The 20,719-nt window shown below is 35.9% G+C and overlaps 2 protein-coding genes and 1 long non-coding RNA gene across 3 annotated transcripts; 1 reads left to right on the top strand and 2 right to left on the bottom strand.

Annotated features, from left to right (window-relative positions):
- Positions 1-577: 577 nt before the first annotated feature.
- Positions 578-8,529, bottom strand: LOC148784644 (uncharacterized). Its single transcript, XR_016063324.1, has 3 exons — positions 8,463-8,529; positions 7,731-7,795; positions 578-1,353 (listed from the first exon to the last, which is right to left on the bottom strand). It is a non-coding gene; the product is annotated as an uncharacterized LOC148784644 (long non-coding RNA).
- Positions 8,530-12,792: 4,263 nt separating this feature from the next.
- LOC105178762 (uncharacterized) lies at positions 12,793-13,475 on the top strand. Its single transcript, XM_011102307.3, has one exon. It carries the CDS (start codon positions 12,884-12,886, stop codon positions 13,187-13,189), a length of 306 nt encoding a protein of 101 aa, XP_011100609.1. The 5' UTR covers positions 12,793-12,883; the 3' UTR covers positions 13,190-13,475.
- Positions 13,476-14,211: 736 nt separating this feature from the next.
- LOC105178761 (PTB domain engulfment adapter) lies at positions 14,212-18,778 on the bottom strand. The gene is made up of 4 exons (XM_011102305.3): positions 18,486-18,778; positions 18,291-18,372; positions 14,735-14,893; positions 14,212-14,493 (listed from the first exon to the last, which is right to left on the bottom strand). The coding sequence occupies exons 1-4, from the start codon at positions 18,723-18,725 to the stop codon at positions 14,432-14,434; spliced, it is 543 nt and encodes a 180-aa protein (XP_011100607.1). The 5' UTR covers positions 18,726-18,778; the 3' UTR covers positions 14,212-14,431.
- Between the last annotated feature and the right edge of the window lie 1,941 nt (positions 18,779-20,719).

Consider the following 20,719-nt stretch of genomic DNA (forward strand, 5'->3'; position numbering starts at 1 on the left):
GAGTGAGTGTTGTCTTTCACGTGTGGTGAAGACTTACATACAGGTGTGTGTGTGTGTGTTGTACTCCTCAATTTTCCTCCTCTTTGAGTGTTTTCTCCTGGCTTTATATCGCCCCCAGACGTAGGATTTATATCCGAACTGGATTAACAAATTTGTGTGTCTTTTATCTCTTTCATATTCCAGTTGTTGTCCATCTTGACCCGATCCAGTTTCTAACAACTAATTCTTGCTACCAACACTTTTTGAAAAATAATAATAATTATTAAAATAATAAAATATATTATTGTGACAATAAATATTTTTATCGCTAAATATATATATATGTAATTAATGACAATATTAAAATTGTCATCCAATTTTTTTGTTAGTAATCTTATTTTTTCTTAGCGGGTGGCCGATCTATCTCATTGAAAATTTGGGTAGTTTGCCATCCACCCAAATAAGTAGAAACACAAAGAGTATCATTATGGACCAACTGGAATTTTGGAACATCATAAAATACTCTTCCTCATTTAAGGTTGTCAAAATACACCAAAGGACCCAAGAAACCTTTTGTATTAACCAAGAATAGAAGAATACATTTGCTGTATCTCAGGCCAAAAGAAATTACAGAGAAGAAGAAAGGAAAAAGTTTAGATACAGAGCTGAAGGAAAATCAGCCTTTAAATAATCTAAGTACAGAGGAAAATAACTAACTTAACAACCCAAGAAATAAAGAAAGGAAAAAAGAACGTAATCAAGAACAAATAATAACGTCTTCCAAGAACGCGTCTTCAAGCAAATAGCAGCTCCTTCTTCTTTAACTTGAACGCAACAACAGTGACAGCAACAGAGTGAGCTTGCTTTTATGAACATTGAGAAGGAGAGAATGTCTTAATTTCAACATCCCCCTCTCAAGCTGAACTTGGGGGGAGAGTAACCAAGTTTAACTTGGATTTCATTGCAAGGGACGCGGGTGCAGATAACGGTTTTGTAAATATGTCTACGATCTGATCAGTGGCTCTGATGCGAGTAGGTAGCACAAACCCCTCCTTGAATTTATCTCTTACAATGCGACAATCTATGTCAAGGTGTTTTGTTATCTCATGAAAAAGAGGGTTCACGATTATTTGCACGGCTGCTTTATTGCCACAGAATAGTGGAATTAGTTCCTCCTCCTCCAATTCAAGCTCTTGCAAAAATTAGTTAATCTAAATGATCTCACACACTGTAGAGGCTAAGCTACGGTACTCTGCCTCCGTAGTTGATCTAGAAACGTTGTCTGTTTCTTGGTCTTTCAAGAAATTGGAGTTGTTCCCAAAAATATGCAAAAGCCTGTTAATGATTTTCTATTCTTCAAGAACCCTCCCCAATCTGCATAAGAGAAAGCTATCAGTTTCAAGTTGTTATTAGAAGAAAAAACAAACCTGTAGATATACAGCCCTTCAAGTATTTTACTAAGTGAACAACAACTTCCCAATGCAGTTGGCAAGGAGTTTGTAAATACTGGCTCAGCTATTGCATAACGTATGATATATCTGGCCTACTAAGGTTAGTATACAATAATTTTCCATTGAGTCTACGATATCTGGATGGATCCTGCAATGGAAACGCACAAATCTGGCATGCAAGGTAGGTCACATAGCTCAAGATAGGATTAAAAGGTTGGTAGACTCAAAAAGTCTAGAGATAGATGATTTTGATCACCTACGAGCCTGCGAGTCTTGTCCAAAAGGGAAGATGACAAAGAAGCCTTTTGTAGGACAAAGTAAGCATGCCAGTGGTCTGCTGGTTTTGATCCATTCAGACATCTGTGGGCCACTGAATACACAAGCCAGAGGTGTATTTTCCTACATCATAACCTTAATCAATAATCACTCAGGGTATGGTTATGTTTACCTAATGAGGTACAAGTCTGAGGCCTGGAAGGTTTAAAGAGTTTAAACTTGAAGTTGAAAACCAAATAGGTCGCAAGATTAAAACCTTTCGCACGGACCAAGGTGGTGAGTATTTAAGTGGAGAATTCTTAGATTACCAAAAAGAGAATAGAATTCTCTCTTGGTGGACTCTTACTCAAACGCCACAACTTAACGGTGTCTCTTAAAAGAGGAACTGAACCTTATTGGACATGGTTCGATCCATAATAAGTTTTACCAAACTACCCTTATCCTTTTGGGGATATGTTCTGAGACGGAAACTAAGTTGTTGAACATGGCTCCTTCTAAGACCATGACCTAGACCCCATATCAGATATGACACGACAAGCCTGCGTCCTACAAGTACTTGAGAGTGTGGGATAGCCCTGCATACGTCCAGAGACTAGTGGGAGGCAAACTGGACTCAAGGTCTAGTTTGTGCAGGTTCGTGGATTATCCTAAGGAAATTGCAGCCTCTTCACGCGATCCCGAGGACTCCAAGCGAATCACGCTATTCAGTGTTAGGCCTGACCCATCAACCAAATGAATATCTCAACTGTCGCCTCCAACAGTCAAGATTACTCTTTAGTACCTGAATAAGGATTAAAGAAGTGTTGTTGATACAAGTCAATGGAGAGTTGATTCTGGATAGCTATGGTGGTACTAGCTTCCAGTTACATGTGACTGGTGACTAGTCTCAATTTGAATGTACATTCAGACTTAATGGTGATGTGGTGGCTTAGTGTGGTTTCAAGTGAGATGGCACAATGGTTTTCACCATGGAACTCAAATATATAGTGACTTTAACAATTACTAAGGAAGTGTTTTGGAAGAAAAACCACATCCAGTGGTTGAATGTGGAGCCTAGCATAGCCAAGCCAGTAGTTACCTGAAGGATAAAAACTGGGCAATGGCATAAGCAAATGGGTTGAGATCTCATCACAAATTCAAGGAATATTCTTAGACGCCACCATCATTTCAGTAGAAAATATGGTAGACCCGTGAGACCGAGCAGGTATCGTAGATTGCTCAATCAAATAGGTTTGAGGGATATGGGCGATTGACTTTAGGTCAAGTGGGAGATTGTTAGAAATGGTGGCCAAAAGGTCAATTGAACTGGTTGTTTTGGGAAGCATTTAGCAATCTTTATGAATGTGATGTTCTTTTGATGAATGTAATAAACATTCATCTGTGCCCTAACAGGAGAGCATATTGCAATGGCTTAGAATGATATGATTAATGACGAGTTGTGTGTCGTCATTGGTCAATAGAGATGATGAGAGACCATACGAGTTGTGTGTTGTGTAGTACCAGTGTGGAAAGGATACACACAAGCTGTGTGCTATGTGGTATCAGTAAGAATGGGATATCACATGAGTTATATGATATCGGGAAAAAAAGAAGAAAGAAAAGAAAGTGAAAGAAAGTAGAGGAAGAAGTATTGTGATTGAGATGATGATGATTGTGATAGCCGGAAAAAAAAAACTCATTGAGTGTTGCACTCCAGTGTGGTTAAGTAGTGTTAGAATAGGCGCTCTGAAAGCCAATTAGATTGGCATACTTGTAATCCATTTTGACAATAACTCAATTCTATGTAATATTATTCAGTGCAAAAAATGAGTATTTGCTATTGGATTTTTATTTTTCGTGCTCATTACACATATTTTGCATTTCTTTCAAACTGTTTTTCTGTCTCACGAGTCGTGTGGGGTGGCAGTTGAGATACCCATTTGGTTGATGGGTCGGGCCTAACGCTGAGTAGCGTGATTCGCTTGGAGTCCTAGGGATTATGTGAAGAAGCGAGGCAAAATAACTTGGGGATCTCATTGGATGATAATGGTATAGGTTACCTCCCATAAATCCTTTTTTCGTGTGAATCGTAAGACTCGGGCATGAAAAATTGCGTTTGTGGACTCCAAGCCCACTAGTAAACGATTTTCTGAAACCCCACTTGAGAGTGATGGGCTTTTTGAAGAAATAGTGGGATGAGTTAGTGACTGAAGACCGAGTCTTAAATTTGTTATTTAATTACAATAATCTACTAAATTTCTGTTTACGTTTAATGTAGATGTCTAAGAATCCACTCACTGCAATTCTTAAGGCTAATAAATGTAACAGAACAAACTACAATGATTAGTTGTGAAATCCTAGGATTGTCCTAAATTTTGAGAACCAGATCTATATTCTGGATAAGTCTCTTCTTCGGGCCTTCCCGGAAGGGTCCACATGCGAAGAACGTTGTAAGTTCGAGAAGTGGCATGAGGACAACTGGAAGGTTCGCAGTATCGTACTAGCGTCAATGACGAATGACATCCAGAAATAGTACGAGAGGCATGACGATGTACAATCGACAATGCTTCGCATGAGCCAGGTTTATGCGGTTCGGAACCGACATATTAGATATGTTGTAACAAACATTTTTTGGTGCCAAGATAATTGAAGGGTCTTCTGTACAGGAACATGGGGTTAGATGCTATCCCTTGTGGAGAAGCACAAGGACCTCAAGGCTGATCTTGAAAAAGAGACGTACATTGATGTGATCCTGCAGTCTCTTCTTCCCTCCTTTAGCCTATTTATCATGAACTATAACATGAATGGGCTTGACAAAAACCTTTCATGAGTTGATAAACATGTTGGTCCAGTACGAGGCATGATTGAAAAGTCTGCGCCATCTGTATTGTTAAGGGAGGCTTCGACCTCAGAAGCGAAAGACAGGAGGCCGGACGTTGGAGGAGGAAGAAGGGTAAGACAGAATCAGCTACATCAAGTGCTCAGAGCGCTCCTATTGCCTAGCTGGGCATGTGCAAAGGGAAGAGGAAGGCAGTTCGGCAGTCACAGATTTCAAAAGATGTTTGTATTAATTTCCCTCAAAAGGGGCAATGGAAGAGAGATAGTGTCCCAAAGTCCTCTATAATCAAGGTATAATTTGTTATTAAGCCTTAACATGACTATTGCTATACTTCTTGATTATTGGATACCAGCTGTAAAGTTCAAATATGCGAATGATTTGCAGGTGGTGAAAAAGAGTAGAAGGCTGAGACAAATGGTCCTGAAACTTAGCAATGGCAGGGTTGTTGCTACTGTGGTTAAAGTACTTGATAGGCTTAGCTATTAGTGATCATGTTAGGATAAAGTTGATAGGATATAATTATGTAACCTAGCATGATCAAATTATGTTTTTTCATTGTTGGACAATTTGAATTACATGATTTTGAACAATGATGGTTATTTTATTTGACAAAGAATGGGTATTCTTGTCTCCTAGATTGTTTACGTAATTATTTCAACACTATCTCGTAATTGGATTATGAGTGATCAAAACAAATGGTAAAAAATGAATAATCAAGATAAACTCACAGATCTGGCATGCTAAGCTAGGTCACATTTCTCTAGTTAGGATAAGGAAGTTGGTGAATTCACTGAGTCTAAAAATAGACAAGTTAAGTCTACAAGCTTGCAAGTCCTTCCTGAGCAAGATGAGGACTGAGAAGCACTTTGTAGGACAAAGTGTGCTTGCCAAAGGTATATTGGGTTGGATCCAATTAGATATCTATGAGTCACTGAATACGTAGAGTCCGGAGGGGGTTCACATATCTAAGGACCTTTAGATTGTTCAGAGAATTAGATTTAAAGTGGAGAACCAAACCGGTTGGAAAATTAAATCCTTCGATTGGAATGAGGTAGTGTGTATTTAGTAGGGGTTCTTGAAGTATCTGACGAGAATGGAATTCTCACTCATTGGAGTTCTTCTTTGGAGTGCCACAATTGAACAGTATCTCTGATAAGGGAGAGATCGAACCTTGTTGGATTTGGTTTGATTGTTCTTTCACTAAACTACCTTGGCCATGTCGCACGGCAAGCCTGTTTCCACAACGTACATAAGTAAATGGGATGATCCTGCATACATTAAGGGACTAGTGGGAGGCAAATTAGGTTTGTAAAGGTTCATTTGTTATCCTAAGGGAAATTGAATTTCATTAGATAACTGATGTGAGGAGTAGCACCTTGAGGAATCAAGTGGAGAGACACCTCAGTCAAATGTAGCAAACAATATTTATAATCGAATTATTCCACTAACTTAATAATAGGTACAGGTTTCTTAGTCATACCAGTCAATTGGATTATGACTCAATGACATTAGGAGAAGTGATGTAGGACATCGGGTTGGATGAATGGCTTGGATCTATGAGATTCGACATGGAGTACAAACTAGGTCTGAAACTTCTTGTATCTGGAATATTCATTTAAACAAGGTCATACAGGGTATGACTCAGGTCGAGAATGAGTTGGAAGGTCAGTGGAAGCTTAGTTGTGTTCCTAGTATTTTAGGTGTGAATGTCTTACTCATTTTGAATTATCTGAAAATGTTTGAAAACATTAAAGCTCAAACATTATTCACGCAATTCTCCATGAAAGAATTGGATTATTTCCCTTATCATAGGGTTAAGCTGTCCAAAACTCGTCTTCGTGGACTAATGAGGAGCTTAGAAAGATGTTTTACAACTCTATGTCTTTTGCGTTGACAACATGGGTATGTGGTCCGATGCACTAGGCCGAATGTTGTGTGTGCTTTAAGCATAACAATGGATATCAGGACTGTATCAAGAAGGCACTGCATAGTTGTAGCACCCCCTACTCGCTACATCTAATTATCACTATTTCATCCTTTCTTTAATTAGAACTCTTTATATAAGAAATTCCCTTTCAACCCATAAAATAAATTCTAATTTATCAATATAATATATATCACGAAAGATAATAGATACCACCAAAAGTTTATATTTACCCTCACTAGATGTCCTCATGTACATAACCTCAAGGAAAATCATACCACAATTTAAAACACAAATCTCGATAAAAGACCATAATATTTAACAACCCAACAACGAAAAACTCCGACTTCAAATGTCCCGGCTGACCTACCTAATAAAGACTACGACACGGCTCGAAGTCCTATGTGGCTAGTCAATGTGCCTATCTCCTGAAAAGTACGTGGCAAGGAATGAGCTGCCTACTCAATAAGTATAGCCAATCAGTTTATATATATATAGGCAATAATTCACGTACAAACAGTCACATAGACTAACGGTCATTCGTCATATAGCAACATCAGATATAAGCAGTAATACATACTCACAACTGTAAATCAATCCACGACATAATATTTGACGTTATCGTTTATTAACTACGGGCCCTAATTACTCTAGTTCGAGTACATCAGTCAATGATTTCGCTGGCCATCGTCGTTGTATGTGATATCCGCATACTCTAGTACTTCAGCTGTGTAGCAATATCAGTACAGGACATCACAACAAACATGGTACCCCCACACGACCCCAGTGTGTAGCTAACAGCACAGGATATTCCCCGCTGCCCGGAATACCCCAGTACCCTACGCGCCATGGTACCTAGCTTAATTCATATATTTTCATATCACATTATCAATCACATCATCATCAATCATATTTTCATAAACCATTGACTGTGTTCTCAACTAGGTAAGCCCCATATTTTGTTTCAATTCACGATCATTCTGTTCTTTATAATAATTACTTACTCAATAATAACTTCCAATTTGATTTCATACAACAATCAAATACACAATCATCACATAATCATATCCCACATGTCCCTACATTATAATCACATAACACATAGTAACAATTTCACCCATATTATAGGAATCCACAACTAATTATATAAACAATCAATATACGAATTCCATGTATATAAATATAAAGCCAAATTCACGAACACATCCAAGAAACCTATACATATAATATATTCAATATTACACATATAGCTATATATATAAATCCAATTAGCTATTCTTACCTTAAATTTCCAAAATGCTTTGATTTCACGAGGGATTGCTGAACCCTCTACTTTGTTGTCACGTCCTATAATAGAATATTATATATATAATCAATATATATATATACAATATCATAAACTCTAAATAAAATATTATATAACATTCGTACATTTTCCACCAATCTTTTAATAATCTATTCATATTAAAGTCCAAACCCCTGTTCCATTTTATTTTAGATAACTACACTTTCTAAACTTCTCAATCATATAATTGATTTATCAACTAATTCATAAGAATTCATTTAATCAAATTCCATATATATTTATAACTATCGTTTTTAATATCATCCGTAAATGAGATTATCATTAAAACATCATGTTCTCTTCTTAATAACATAATATTCTTTAAATATAATTCCGAAATATTTCTATGAATTTCTACCAATTTATCGTTGCTATATAATTTAATTAAGCAAGAATACATAGAATTACATATTTGGTTAATCATTCCGATGGAATTGTGTAAATTAGCTATAATAATAATTAAATCTAATATATCTAATATTTTAATTAGCCAACTATATCATTTTTGTAGCAAATGTGATATTTAATTCGACACTAATTTAGATAGTCAAAATCATAAAATACTCCGATTAAATAGTGCATCGCTTGATATAAACTATATTTAATAAAAAGACTAATTAAATAATATAATTATATAAATTAATATAAATTAAAATAAAAAACCCGTACCTCTATCCTCCGAAATGTGTGTGTGCGTCGTTGTGTGTGTGTTTCGAATATGATGGTGTGTGTGTGAGAGTTTGTTTTAATTAACATACATATATATATATATATTTAATGATTTGTGAGGCGGTGGCAGCACATGCCACTGCCCACCATCTCTTTTTTTTTTTTATTACTATTATATCCTTCCTAATTTCTTAATTAATATAATTTGTCTTCAAATATTATAATAAACTTCAATTTAATCCGTTCAAATTTTATTTTAACCCAAATTCAATCTATAATTTGTTTATTAATTAAACCAAATTTTTAATAGTTACCAATTAGTATCCCAATTACATGAAAAATTCTACGGACATTACAATAGTAGTCAAGATTACTCTTTAGTACCTGAATAAATATTAAAGAACTATTCTTGATGCAAGTCAATGGGGAGTTGATTCTGGAAGTATATGGCAATACTAGCTTCCAGTTACATATGAATAGTGACTAGTCTTAATTTGAATGTACATTCAGACTTAACGGTGATGTGGTGGCTTGGAATGGTTTCAAGCGGGATGCCACAATGGTTTTCACCATGGAAGTAAAATATATAGTGACTTTAATAGTTGCTCAGGAAGTGTTTTGGATAAAAAATCACATCCAATGGTTGAATGTGGAGCCTAGCACAGCCAAGCCAGTAGTTATTTGGAGGATAACAACTATGCAATGGCACAAGCAAAAAGGCCGAGATCTCATCATAAACTCAAGGAATATCCTTAGACGCCACTATCAGTTTGAAACGATGGTAGGAAGAGGTGGCGTGCGGTTGGACTGCATCATTTCAGCAAAAAAAATGGTAAACACGTGAGACCGAGCTGGTATCACATATTGCTCACTCAGATAGATTTGAGGGATATGGGCGATTGGCTTTAGGTCAAGTGAGAGATTGTTAGAATAGGTGATCAAAAAGCCAATTGAATTCGCGATTTTGGGAACCATTTAGCAATCTTTATGAATGTGATATAATCTTGATGAATGTAGTAAACATCCATCTGTAGCACATGTATTTGTTGTATTTACTATTTACGTTGAACGGTGTATAACGTCACAACAAATGCCCACAGACCAATTGAAGAACCCATGTAGTTGGGCTACGCATTGGATAACAGCTATGAAACTAACTTTTGAGGGTTGGTTTGAAACGTTCCAAGTCAAGGACATTGAGACTGGGAATCAAGAGTCCTATAGAGACTTGCACTAAGTATTGCATTCATTGGATAAGTGTCGTGTTTTCATTGGCGATAGACATGGGATGTCTATGCAATTTTAATAGATTAGTTGACAAGGTTGTGAACTGATTAAACTGACTCGCGAGAATCATCATATGGAAGCCTTGAAGGCTTGGTCGGTATGACTTGAATTCCCGACTCCAATAATACAAAATTAGTTCTTGGGCTTGAGGAATCATGACAGTCACGTGCATATGCTGGCTATATCTTGGATCTGGCGAGAGATGACTGTGTCTTCGCTGTGGTCGTTATAATTGTTGTCCAGTGTAGTCAGAGTATGTAGTGAGGATGGTGGATTCCAAGATAGAATCCATCCCCTATCAGTATATGATTGATATATCTCACATGCACTTTGAGATGGTTTAGACTATCTAAGTCTATGGCTATAGCGATTGGTTGAATGGGAAACGGTTTCCTTTGTCGATCAATAGAGTAAACGCATCTCAAGTACTCAGCATAATTGCCTGGTCCAAGATGAGAACCGACACCCAATTCCATGTCCTATACTAAGGCCGGAAGATTATCAACGAAAGGACATACCTATGTGGAACTCGAGAGCCTAAATGTTCACGCCAACAATCACATAGTCTCTAGTGCCATAGACCGTTGGTAGACGACCACCCATAGTGATGGGCGTTTTCGATTAATGGTTAATAAAAAATAATTAATAAATTAGATTAATTAATTATTTTTGTTGGACACAATGCCCAACTCTAGCTGAGGGTCAACCTAAAGCGTCAAATACAAATCACTATGAAATTGGAAGAATTAATTTGTGATTAATTCGAAGAAACGAATTAATTTAATTAGATTAAATTAAATCAAGGAGAATATATAAATGATTGGATCATTTATTTAATAATCCATTTGATAGATGGCTCGAGAATCAATTAATGAAATAATTAATTTTTAGGCTTAACACTTTTAAATTAATTGAATTAATTTATTAGGTTTGGCTTAATTAATTGATTGGATCAATTAATTAATGTTTGGGCTTTGATTTATTTAATTGGATTAAATGAATCTATGGACTTAGTTGGGCTAAAGTCAATTCAATTAATTATTTTCCAATGTATTTTGGTTGGACTTGATTTAATTTGATTAAATCAAGCCCGATGCATCCTTGAAGTCCAAGCCCATTTGAGGGAGGTTGGAGCATGTTCAGAAGGAGTAGAAACTTCTCACCATGTGAACATGATGGAGTGCTTATTTTATTATGGTTGAAGGTTATTTGGATGTGCGTGTATAGATTACCTTGGAGGCAAACTTAATAGTTATTAAATTTTGAATTCAATTGTATGTAATATACAAAACTATAGACATATCCTAGCTAGCCTAACACAAGCCACGAATTTTGCTCTACTAAAACTATACAAAATTGCTTTGCTAAAAAAGTTGACTTTTCTTACCAACTCCCGCAACAAATAGTTCGAGTAAATTTTTTGCAGCGAAAACTAAAACTACAATATTTTGCAAACAGACATTGCGATAATATTTTCGTTGAAAAGTTTGTGGCGATTTCGTTGTATAATTTTATTTTGTTTGCAACTACATTTGTTGCAAAAACCATAGCAAAATTGCAACGGCAAATAAAAAATTTTGCTACATCCCGTTGCAAATTTTTACTATAAAATTTATAGTTTTAGTTTTACAATAGTTTTTGTTTCAGATATTTAAATTTAAAATTCAATTGATTTGTCCTTAATAATCTATAAAAAAATATCAAATATGAAAAAATTTAATCAAAAGTAAATTTAATAAAAGATAATATAATACATATCCATCAAATAAAAATGTAAAATTTTAAAGTATCGATATTTAAAAACGGGAATCATCATAGTTTTCACAATCTTCCGAAGGTGGTTGGTCAGATCTGAATAGTAAAACTATTGTCACTAGAGCTATCTTCTAATACACTCACAATCTCTTCCAGCAAAATACCAAATTTATCCGTAATTAAACTCCTTTGTCATTGCATCTTTATATTTGTGCGCTTCATTTTTTGTATACATGATCCTATTTTCGCAATGAATGTCGTTATTTTTATTATGCAAATTCCCATTTGTACTATCAAATTGGGAAAAATGCAAACTACCCCTTGTGATATTACAAATAAATAAATTACCTCATTATAAATAAATAAATAGTAATTTACCTCCTTTTATTTTTTAAAATACAACAATTTACCCCTCTATGATTTATAAAATGAAGCAATCTCCACTTTAAAAAATACAGGGAGTAAATTGCTTTATTTTTTTTTTATAAGAAAGTAATGTACTCATTTTCAATATTACATATATAAATTACTATTCGCCCCCACCAAATTTGATTCATCGTGGCCCTACATTGAATTAAAAATAATACTATTAATCGAGATAGAATAAGTGGTGTACTCTCTATAAGGCTGTCCCCCAAACTCTGCGCCCATTGATAAGTTCGGACAATGAGGTAGTCAGCATCTTGTTTAAAAGTTTAAGGGTCCATGTTAAATTTTTTTTTGTAGGTTTTTGGTTTGTCCACTAGCCACTCTAGACTCCAGAGGGGGTCAATTGCAATTAACAAATTATTAATTCTTACAAATTGCAAAAAGGTGTAATGATAAAATCTAGATGTATTTAATAATTTTCCCAATTTTCTCTTAATAATTTTGCAAAAAAATAATACTTTTAATCCCACAAAATAGAATAGGTTGCACTTTTGATCCCATAATTTACTAGCGCACATCTAGTTTCATAAAATAAATGGCACATTTAGTCCAGTTGTTTATATTTTATGAGACTAAATGTGTCACAATTTTTATTCGATGGGACCACATGTGCTAAACTCATAAACCTGTAGGACTAAAAATACAATACACCCTATCGTGTGGGACTAAAATTACAATTTTTTTTTTTATCATTTTTTATTTAATTAATATATATAGTTTAAAAAAAATAACAATTACATAATTTAATTTTTAAATTAAATTTGAATGGGCCACACGTGCTAGCGTTTAATTAATGAAAAGGCCCCACCAAAAAAGCAAAAAGAAAAAACGAGAAACCTTTTTCCTGGTGATAAGCACAAGCACTATGAATCCTTGCACCATCATTCTCGTCAACTCCATTAGCACTCGGTATATGGAAACTGCTCTTTCCTCATTCACCCCAAGAAAACATGTGGAGAATACTGGCTGCCTTGAGAAGGAACTTCCTAAACATCAAGAAGAACACATCTCGCGTTGCAGATGAGAATATTGCCAGTGCCGCCACTATGGACGCAATTACATCACCTTCACGGTTGAGTGATGGGGTTCCTTTCTTCTGTTGCTCGCTCATAGCTCCATTCTCGCTGCTTTCTTGTTTATCCCACCCACCTATAGATGGCCCTGATGGCCTGTGGGTGTCGGCGGAGCTGCCGCAGACGTCGGAGGTCACACATCTCATGGTCCGGGACAGTTTGCGATACGCCATTTTAATGTGAAGAAAGGATGCGCACAATGTGCTCGATGGAATGTTTGATGAGGATGGATGTTGGCCGACTTCACTCCTTGCAGTCCTCCTCATTTTACAGATAGATGATCCAACTTAGGCTGGTAATTCTTAGTTTGCGGGTTTGTATATTCGTGGAAATAGGATTTAGTAGAGTATATAGTTTGGGTTTGGTTTGGCAATTTGGCTGTTTTATGTTGGTAGTATCTACTATCTACTACCAAGAATGAAGAGATCATATAATGTTTATTAATATAAGTATTGATTGGCTTTATTAACTCTCTGATATGGAGGTTTTGTGTGCGATATGGCAAGATTTGAAAGGCATTGTTCTTGAATGGTAGCTGGAATTCATCAGGTTGGGTTTGAATGAGGGACATGTATAGTTGTAAAGTGAATGTTCTCAATATGGCTTCCTTATAACCAATACCACAAAGGAAATTCTCCTAGTCTCTTAGATTCAAGTCATACACCAACTGCTATGTTAGGTCTAATATCCCCTGCTCCATAACTCACTGGTGACCCGTCTTTTAGGGGACAATCCAATATTTTATTGCGGAGAGATATTGAATTCAAAACCCAGAAGAAATCTAAAGAGCCCCCCCCCCCCCCCCCCCAATCTAGAATATCTGCTGCACATTGACAACAGTAAGGCTGTCAGTGTGGACGTTGATGCAAGAACGTTTCCTGTTCTTGCACTTTTCAGGAAGCGGAGGAGGGGTCGAGGATGATATCTCTCCTCTGCTTTAGCTGAAAAGTGAAATACAACAATGGTTCTATCAAAACTATCTAAACAATATAAGAGGATTTGATCATTTGTGTATCTATAGTGATGCAGAAAAATAAGGTGGATGAAGTGATCCAAACTACTCTCAATTCCACTCCAGCCCTCATTTCTAGCAAACATTGCCCAACTCAATTAGTTGTACCACAAGATCCACAATGTGAATCAGATGCTCCTGAAGCTCCCATTACTCTGATTTGTTGTTCAAGATCAAGGGAGAGACGTCTTCATTACAGATAAAAGTAATAGCATTCTAGTTATGAAAATCTTTAACAGTTAATGTAAGAGATTATACATACAAAGAACAATACGACACATGTGGTATAAATACTAGCTCAAACTTAAAAAAAGCATAAAGGCCAAAATGCAATATAACGCGATTCTCAACAGATATGTACCAACTTTGATGAAATGATGCGTCCGGATGATTTCATATTTCATCTTGTCTTGTTAAATTGCTTCCTTCAGACGCTCCAACACGTCTTTTTCGCCTGTTAGATATTCCACGAGCCCTTCCAAAGTAGGAGACAAACTAGTCAAAAGAATTCCCAAGACTGACCAACATATAAGAGGCTTTCTGCTTCAGTGAGTTAGAACAGTAGACAAAGTCAACACAAATGCAGACGAATTTGAAGTGTTGATCAAATGGTATAGACATGTTAATTAAAGAGCTAAATATATATATCATATTGAGATCAAAACCAATGGTTATTTTAGATGGAAAACTAGAGAGTATATTATATTGAGCCGCACCTTGAGAATAATCTCGACAATCATGATGGCCTATCCTGAGATCAGTTGCCCAATTTTCGTTGAACTTCAGTGCTGCATCTATCGCGTTTGCTTTGGAGTAACCAACAAACCAACATTTTCTCGTAGGAAGCTTCTTTAGCTTCCTTACAAGAATAACTCCTGCCAAAGTTCATTACGGATAGACACAGTTGAACAGTTCCAATGATGCATTTCGGGGTGAACAGCAATTTACTCTCATGTGATATTGGAAATACACAAATTACCCTCCACAAAAAATAAATAGCAATTTACCCCTTGTGTTTTAAAAAATGAAGCAATTTACCTTCTTAAGCAGGAAGGTAAATTCTTCATTTTTTAAAACACGGGGGATAAATTACTACATTTTGGAAAACACAGAAAGATAAATTGCTATTTTATTTTTCGTAAGGGGGCCGTTTGCTATTTCCCATAACACAGGTAGGTATATTGCAATTTTCCCCGCATTTCAACCATAAAATAAGGCTAATGCAGGGACAAATAGAAGAACAAAAAAAGATGTGTGAAGAGGATTTAGGATATGTCAAAAATCAAAATATAAAAGTATACATCCCTCATTATTAAAGTAAATGATTGTTTCTGAATACATCTCTTAAAAACAAGTTAAGATAAAATGTCAGTTTTCCTATAATTTATTATTTTTAGGCACCAAACCAAACAAGTAGAAAAAGTACTTATGCAAAAACCTCAAATTATATTCATATATATAAGATAAAATCTTTATTCGAGCCTCAATATCGTTTTGGATCAAATGAATTGAGTGAGGAGAATTACAAAGCATAAGCAAGGAAAACATTGCGATTCATGAATACTTAAAACAAGAAGGACAAAGAAAGAAGGCTTTATAGGCTTTGCCATACCTCAAATATATGGCACACTGGACGCACAAGCAAAATTGATATATAGCTTAAGATTGTTGTTGGAATTCTTGTATGCTGTCTTGGTAACTACTTGACGTAAATGCAATATGGTGATGTCATTGCAAGGCTTTTAAGTTCATTGTTGATTTTTGTTTTCTTTGATGAAATGGTATAATGCGTGGATAGATGACCCCCCCCCCCACCTAGTTGTGGTAGGGATCGTGGTAGGGAAAGCAATGTTGCACCACCCCAGGTATATGCTTTCGAAGCTCCGGAAGTTTCACTTCTCATCCCCTTCCACCTCCTCTAGTCTATATTGGTACATCATCATCTTGGGGCCCCTCCCTCCCGTCATCAACAGCTACTCCCACGCCCACTCCGTCTACTGCGCCATCACTTACTACCTCTGCATCACCTTCACCAAGCCCCTTTATAGCAACCCCCATCGGCCCCAACAAATGGATGGTTAGTGATGCCAAATGCAATGGCATAACTTGTAATTTTTTCCTAGCCTTAGTATGTATATACAAATCAATTTGTTGGGATTGAATTGAATTATTCTCTTCTAATATTTTAAATGAAGGTTGGACAGTTTCTCAAGGCTATTGGCTAGACACTGGAGGTTCATTCTTGGGGGCATGGCGATCTTACAAAAGGATCTTAGAGGCGGATGAGGCGTTCTGGTTCTGCAAGCTCCAGGCAACTATTTCATTACTTATTATTTACAATGAGTATTTATTTGCTTGTAAGTATTATCCTGAAACTGGTTGTTTTCCTTCCCTACAAAAGTATTACAGATGCAGGTCTATACAACACCATTGATATGAGGAAGTTGTTCGGCTCCAAAGCTGCCTGCTACTTTAGTCAACACCTCCATAGAGCCGAGACAAGCTGAGCCAGATTGGATGTTAAACGAGAACTGGGAATTGCTACAGATTGTGTGGGCCAACTAGGCATTCCAGGCTCGATCACCAAAAAATAAGGTGAACCAAGTCAGTGACTCGAGGTTAGCAAGCACCGTGTACTGGGTGGCTCAACCTTGGTTATGTTAGAACAAGAAAAAATTGGTAATTTTTAACATCTTTAGTTAATTTGATATAAGTTAGTTAATCAATTGTTGTATGTTTCTATTAGTTTTATTCAACTTAGTCTATTTGAATTGACGGGTGACTGGTTAGCTGGCCAGGCCACCCTCCTTGACTGACGTCTACTAAATCTGCTAGAAGAGAAGGCTAATGTAACTTGGAGCGAGCCCAAGGCAGAGAGTGGTAATATTTTACTAAATCTACCATTTAATGTATGAACTAAGTAGTCCAAATTTTATATTTTCATTCTTTAGATTAATCTAACTTTTTATCAAAAAAATAACAACTTTCAAAAACTTGCAAAAGTTGCAAGAGGATCATGTGAGTCAAGCCCCCAAAAACGAAGCTGAATTGGTTGGCAATGCACCACTTGACGAGGAGGCTCTATGAGTGGTAGCAGTGTGTGGACACAAAGAGGCTAGTTTGCCAGTATGACCAATTGTCCACCACCTCCCTGCACCGTTGCAGAAAGATAACAGACCCATGCAATTCCTGGAACAAAATGTCCAAGAATTGCAAAAAGAGTTGTCGAAAGTGTGAAATATCCACAGCAGGTTGGATGAAGTGCTCGAGATGTTGGGTGCCCATTGCAACATGGTGTTGCCGGCCCCTACCGAGCCTCCTACTGCCCCACTGAACTGAATGGTATACACTAGTACCCACAGTAAATCTAACCACCAATATCCATGAGTCTCCTATAGATGATCATGAGCAAACTGGCCTAAATTAGGAATGTTTTATTATTTGTGAATTAAATTGTCACTATTATTTTTAATATAAATTTATCTTCACATAATTTAAATTTTAATATAAGTACCTTTTCAAAACTCTTAATAACTGCATTTTATATTTAAATATTTAATTCAATTAAATAAAAAACAAAAAAACATATGTCAAGTCCAACACACACTTCATCGTGAAACCATTGCAATGTTTGTTGCAAAATTTTGTATGTCGTTAGAAACTTTCTTCTATACATTATAATAATAAATAAATTAGTTGTAACAACTCAAAGTACCAAAATTCATTGAAACTTTTGTTGCAAATTTGAGACGGTACTACACAAACCTTTGGTCACGAAATTGTTGACAAACCCAAAAGTAGTTGTTGCAATGTCATTGCCAATTAGCAACGACCATCCCAGTCTCAAATATTTGCAATGGCCTGAATTTTCCTTGGTAAATAATTTGAGACGAGGGGTTTTCTGAATTCCTCTTAACTGTCAGAATTCTTATCCGTCGCAACTTTGCTATTGTAACTTGTCCGTTCCCCCCCCCCCCCCACCCCCTTTGTAGTGAATTGATGGTAAACAAATGAAGATTGTTTATGCTACCTCCTTATCTCACCCAAAAACAAGAAAATATGTAATAAAACTTTACATGAACTTGTCAAGCGAAATGGGCTTAACTATGAACTATTTGCTCTTAGGAATGTTTCCCACTTGAGGATGGGAACAAGAACAGATTTTTAGCAATATATAGTCTAATAATTAATTAATTGAGTTGTACTGTTTGTAAAGTAATTAATGTAGTCCAGATTAGGAAAAACAGATGGAAAAAATCAGAAGGGTCTAACCAGGGACTTTTCTGCCGGACAAGGCTGCAACTGCAACCCATATGTTTTGAGGATCCTCAGGCTGGAAATCATAAACCAAAGCCTACAACAACAGAAGGAAAAAGAGACAAGAAAATCGTCAAATAAACCAAGAATATACATATATATATAATGGTGAAGAAATTGAGGTTGAAAAAGTAAATGAAGAAAAGTGACCTGATGTTGAGAGCGTGGAGGTGGAGAAGAGGGTTTGATGATGACCATGAAATGCTGGAAATTCCAGAAATCTAAAGAGTAAGCAGTGGAGATGAGGAAGTTGGCAGGGGGTAGTGGAGTGGCTCTCAATGGCACTGCTGCAACGAATACTTCGTCTCTGCCGAAGCTGATTCCTGTGGGTGTGGGTGTGGGTGCGGGAGTGGATGCTGTTGCAGCCAAGGAGAAGGCAAAGGCTGCCATCTTCCAGCTTAGTAGCGGATACGATTTGTATTTGGTTGGGTTGGGCCGTACATTTGGATTGTGGAGTCGTTATATACTTGTTTCTGATGTATATCCTTAATTTACTAGCATTTGCCCCGTGCGTTGCACGTGACAAATTTTTTTTGGCATGAAATTAATTTCAGTCATCATTAAATTTATTTTATATTATCAAAAAAACTATTTTTTATGTTTTTTTGAGAAAATCGAAAATAAAAAAAAATGTTCTCTTATTCAAATTACACCAAAAACTTAAATTTAAAAAATATTGTAAATGTCAACTTAAATTTGAAATGAGATATATTTTTCTCTTCTCATATTTTTATAAAAATCTGAATCCAGTAAAGTTATCTGAACTTAATTTGGGATCACTTGTTATCATTATTTTAGTGAGGCATATTTATTCATTTTAATTTATATTATCAGAAAAATTAGTTTTCTATATTTTTGAAGAAACATATTAAAATAAAAAATCACTTTATCCAATTATATTAGAAAAATAAATTAAAATGGTATTGCAAATTATATCAACATAAATTTCAAGTGAGATATAAATTTTCTTCTATATTTAAAAGTTATTCACTAAAAAGCACATTTGCAAAAATAGTTTCGAATACATTAATTCTAAATATGTAATTTAAAACATTAAGAATAAAACCTAATAAGAAAATTATTGGAATGAGCGACCAAAAGCTAATTAGATTGGTTGTTTGCCATTCACCAATTTTTATGAAATAATATTGATGAATATGGTAAGAATTCATCAAATGGCAGTATGCTGCGTTGTACTTACCACTAATATTGAATGGGGTCTCAATACCAGAACGAAATACCCACAAACCGAAATATTAAACCCGTGGAGTTGGGCCGCGCATAAGTTTGGCAGCTATGAAACCAACACTTTAGAGTCAGTCTGAAATGTTCCAAGTCAAGGACTTTGAGATAGGGCATTGAGGGTCCTGTAGAGACTTGCATTAAGTACTGCAATTATGTTTTGTTGGCAGGAGACGTAGGTCGTCTATACAGTTTTAGTAGGTTAGTTGGAAAGGTAATTGACTGACTGAACAAACTCGTAGGATCGTCATAAGGAAGCCTCTTAAGGCTTGATCGGTATGATTGAGATTCCCGATTTCGATAGTAGATTAGTCCTCAAACCTGAGGAATTATGGCGTCACGTACATACAAAGTATGTATCTTAGATATGGTGAGCAATGACTATGTCGTGAGGCATGGTCATCATAACCTTATCCAGTGCAATCAAAGTATGAAGAGAGGACGGTTTGATTCTAAGAGAGGATCTGTCCCCTGTCAGTATGTGACAGTGAGATCTCCTATGCGCTCTGAGATGGTTTAGACTCTAAAAATCTTTGGCCAAAGCAATTGATCGATTAGGGATATGTTCCTAAATCGAATCAGTAGAGTAAAAATTTCTCGAGTATTAAGAATAGTTGTCGAGTCAATGATGGGAATCGATGCCAAACTCATGCCCTAGACTAAGGCCGAAAGACAGTTAACAGTAGGACCGTACTCATAGGCATTCATAGCCTAAATGTTCACGTTGCTATTCACTTAGTCTTCAGTGCCATAAACTAATACTAGACGGTCACCCATGGTAACAGGCTATTTTTAAATTATGGGATAATCGAAAATAATTAATTATATTGAATTTAATTAATTATGATGGTCATACATGTCCAAGTCTAATTGAGGGTGAAACTAAAAAGTCACACCCTACCACTATAATGTGATGGAATCAATTTGAAATTAATTCTAGAAGAATCAGATTAATGTAATTGGATTAAATTAATTTTTGAAGAGAATAAATAATTGGGTCACTTATTTGGACCAATCCACTAGGTGGATAACTTAAAATTGGATTAATTAGAATTTTCAATTAGCTATTAAAATTAATTGAATTAGTTGTTTATTTATTTTTTATTTATGTATAAAATGTTTGTGTACACATAGAGTATATT

The sequence above is a fragment of the Sesamum indicum genome, linkage group LG12, assembly GCF_026168435.1.
Source record: "Sesamum indicum cultivar Baizhima isolate 11 linkage group LG12, ASM2616843v1, whole genome shotgun sequence".
In the NCBI taxonomy this organism is placed as follows: domain Eukaryota; kingdom Viridiplantae; phylum Streptophyta; class Magnoliopsida; order Lamiales; family Pedaliaceae; genus Sesamum; species Sesamum indicum.

What these genes read in the sequence shown, in the direction of transcription:
- LOC105178762 (XM_011102307.3), top strand. Translation starts at nt 12,884, where the DNA reads ATGTGGAGAATACTGGCTGCCTTGAGAAGGAACTTCCTAAACATCAAG.
- LOC105178761 (XM_011102305.3), bottom strand. Translation starts at nt 18,725, where the DNA reads ATGGCAGCCTTTGCCTTCTCCTTGGCTGCAACAGCATCCACTCCCGCA. An exon ending in CTCCACGCTCTCAACATCAG is followed by an intron (nt 18,373 to 18,485) that starts GTCACTTTTCTT and finishes CTGTTGTTGTAG; the next exon opens with GCTTTGGTTTATGATTTCCA. An exon ending in GTCCGGCAGAAAAGTCCCTG is followed by an intron (nt 14,894 to 18,290) that starts GTTAGACCCTTC and finishes GAACTTTGGCAG; the next exon opens with GAGTTATTCTTGTAAGGAAG.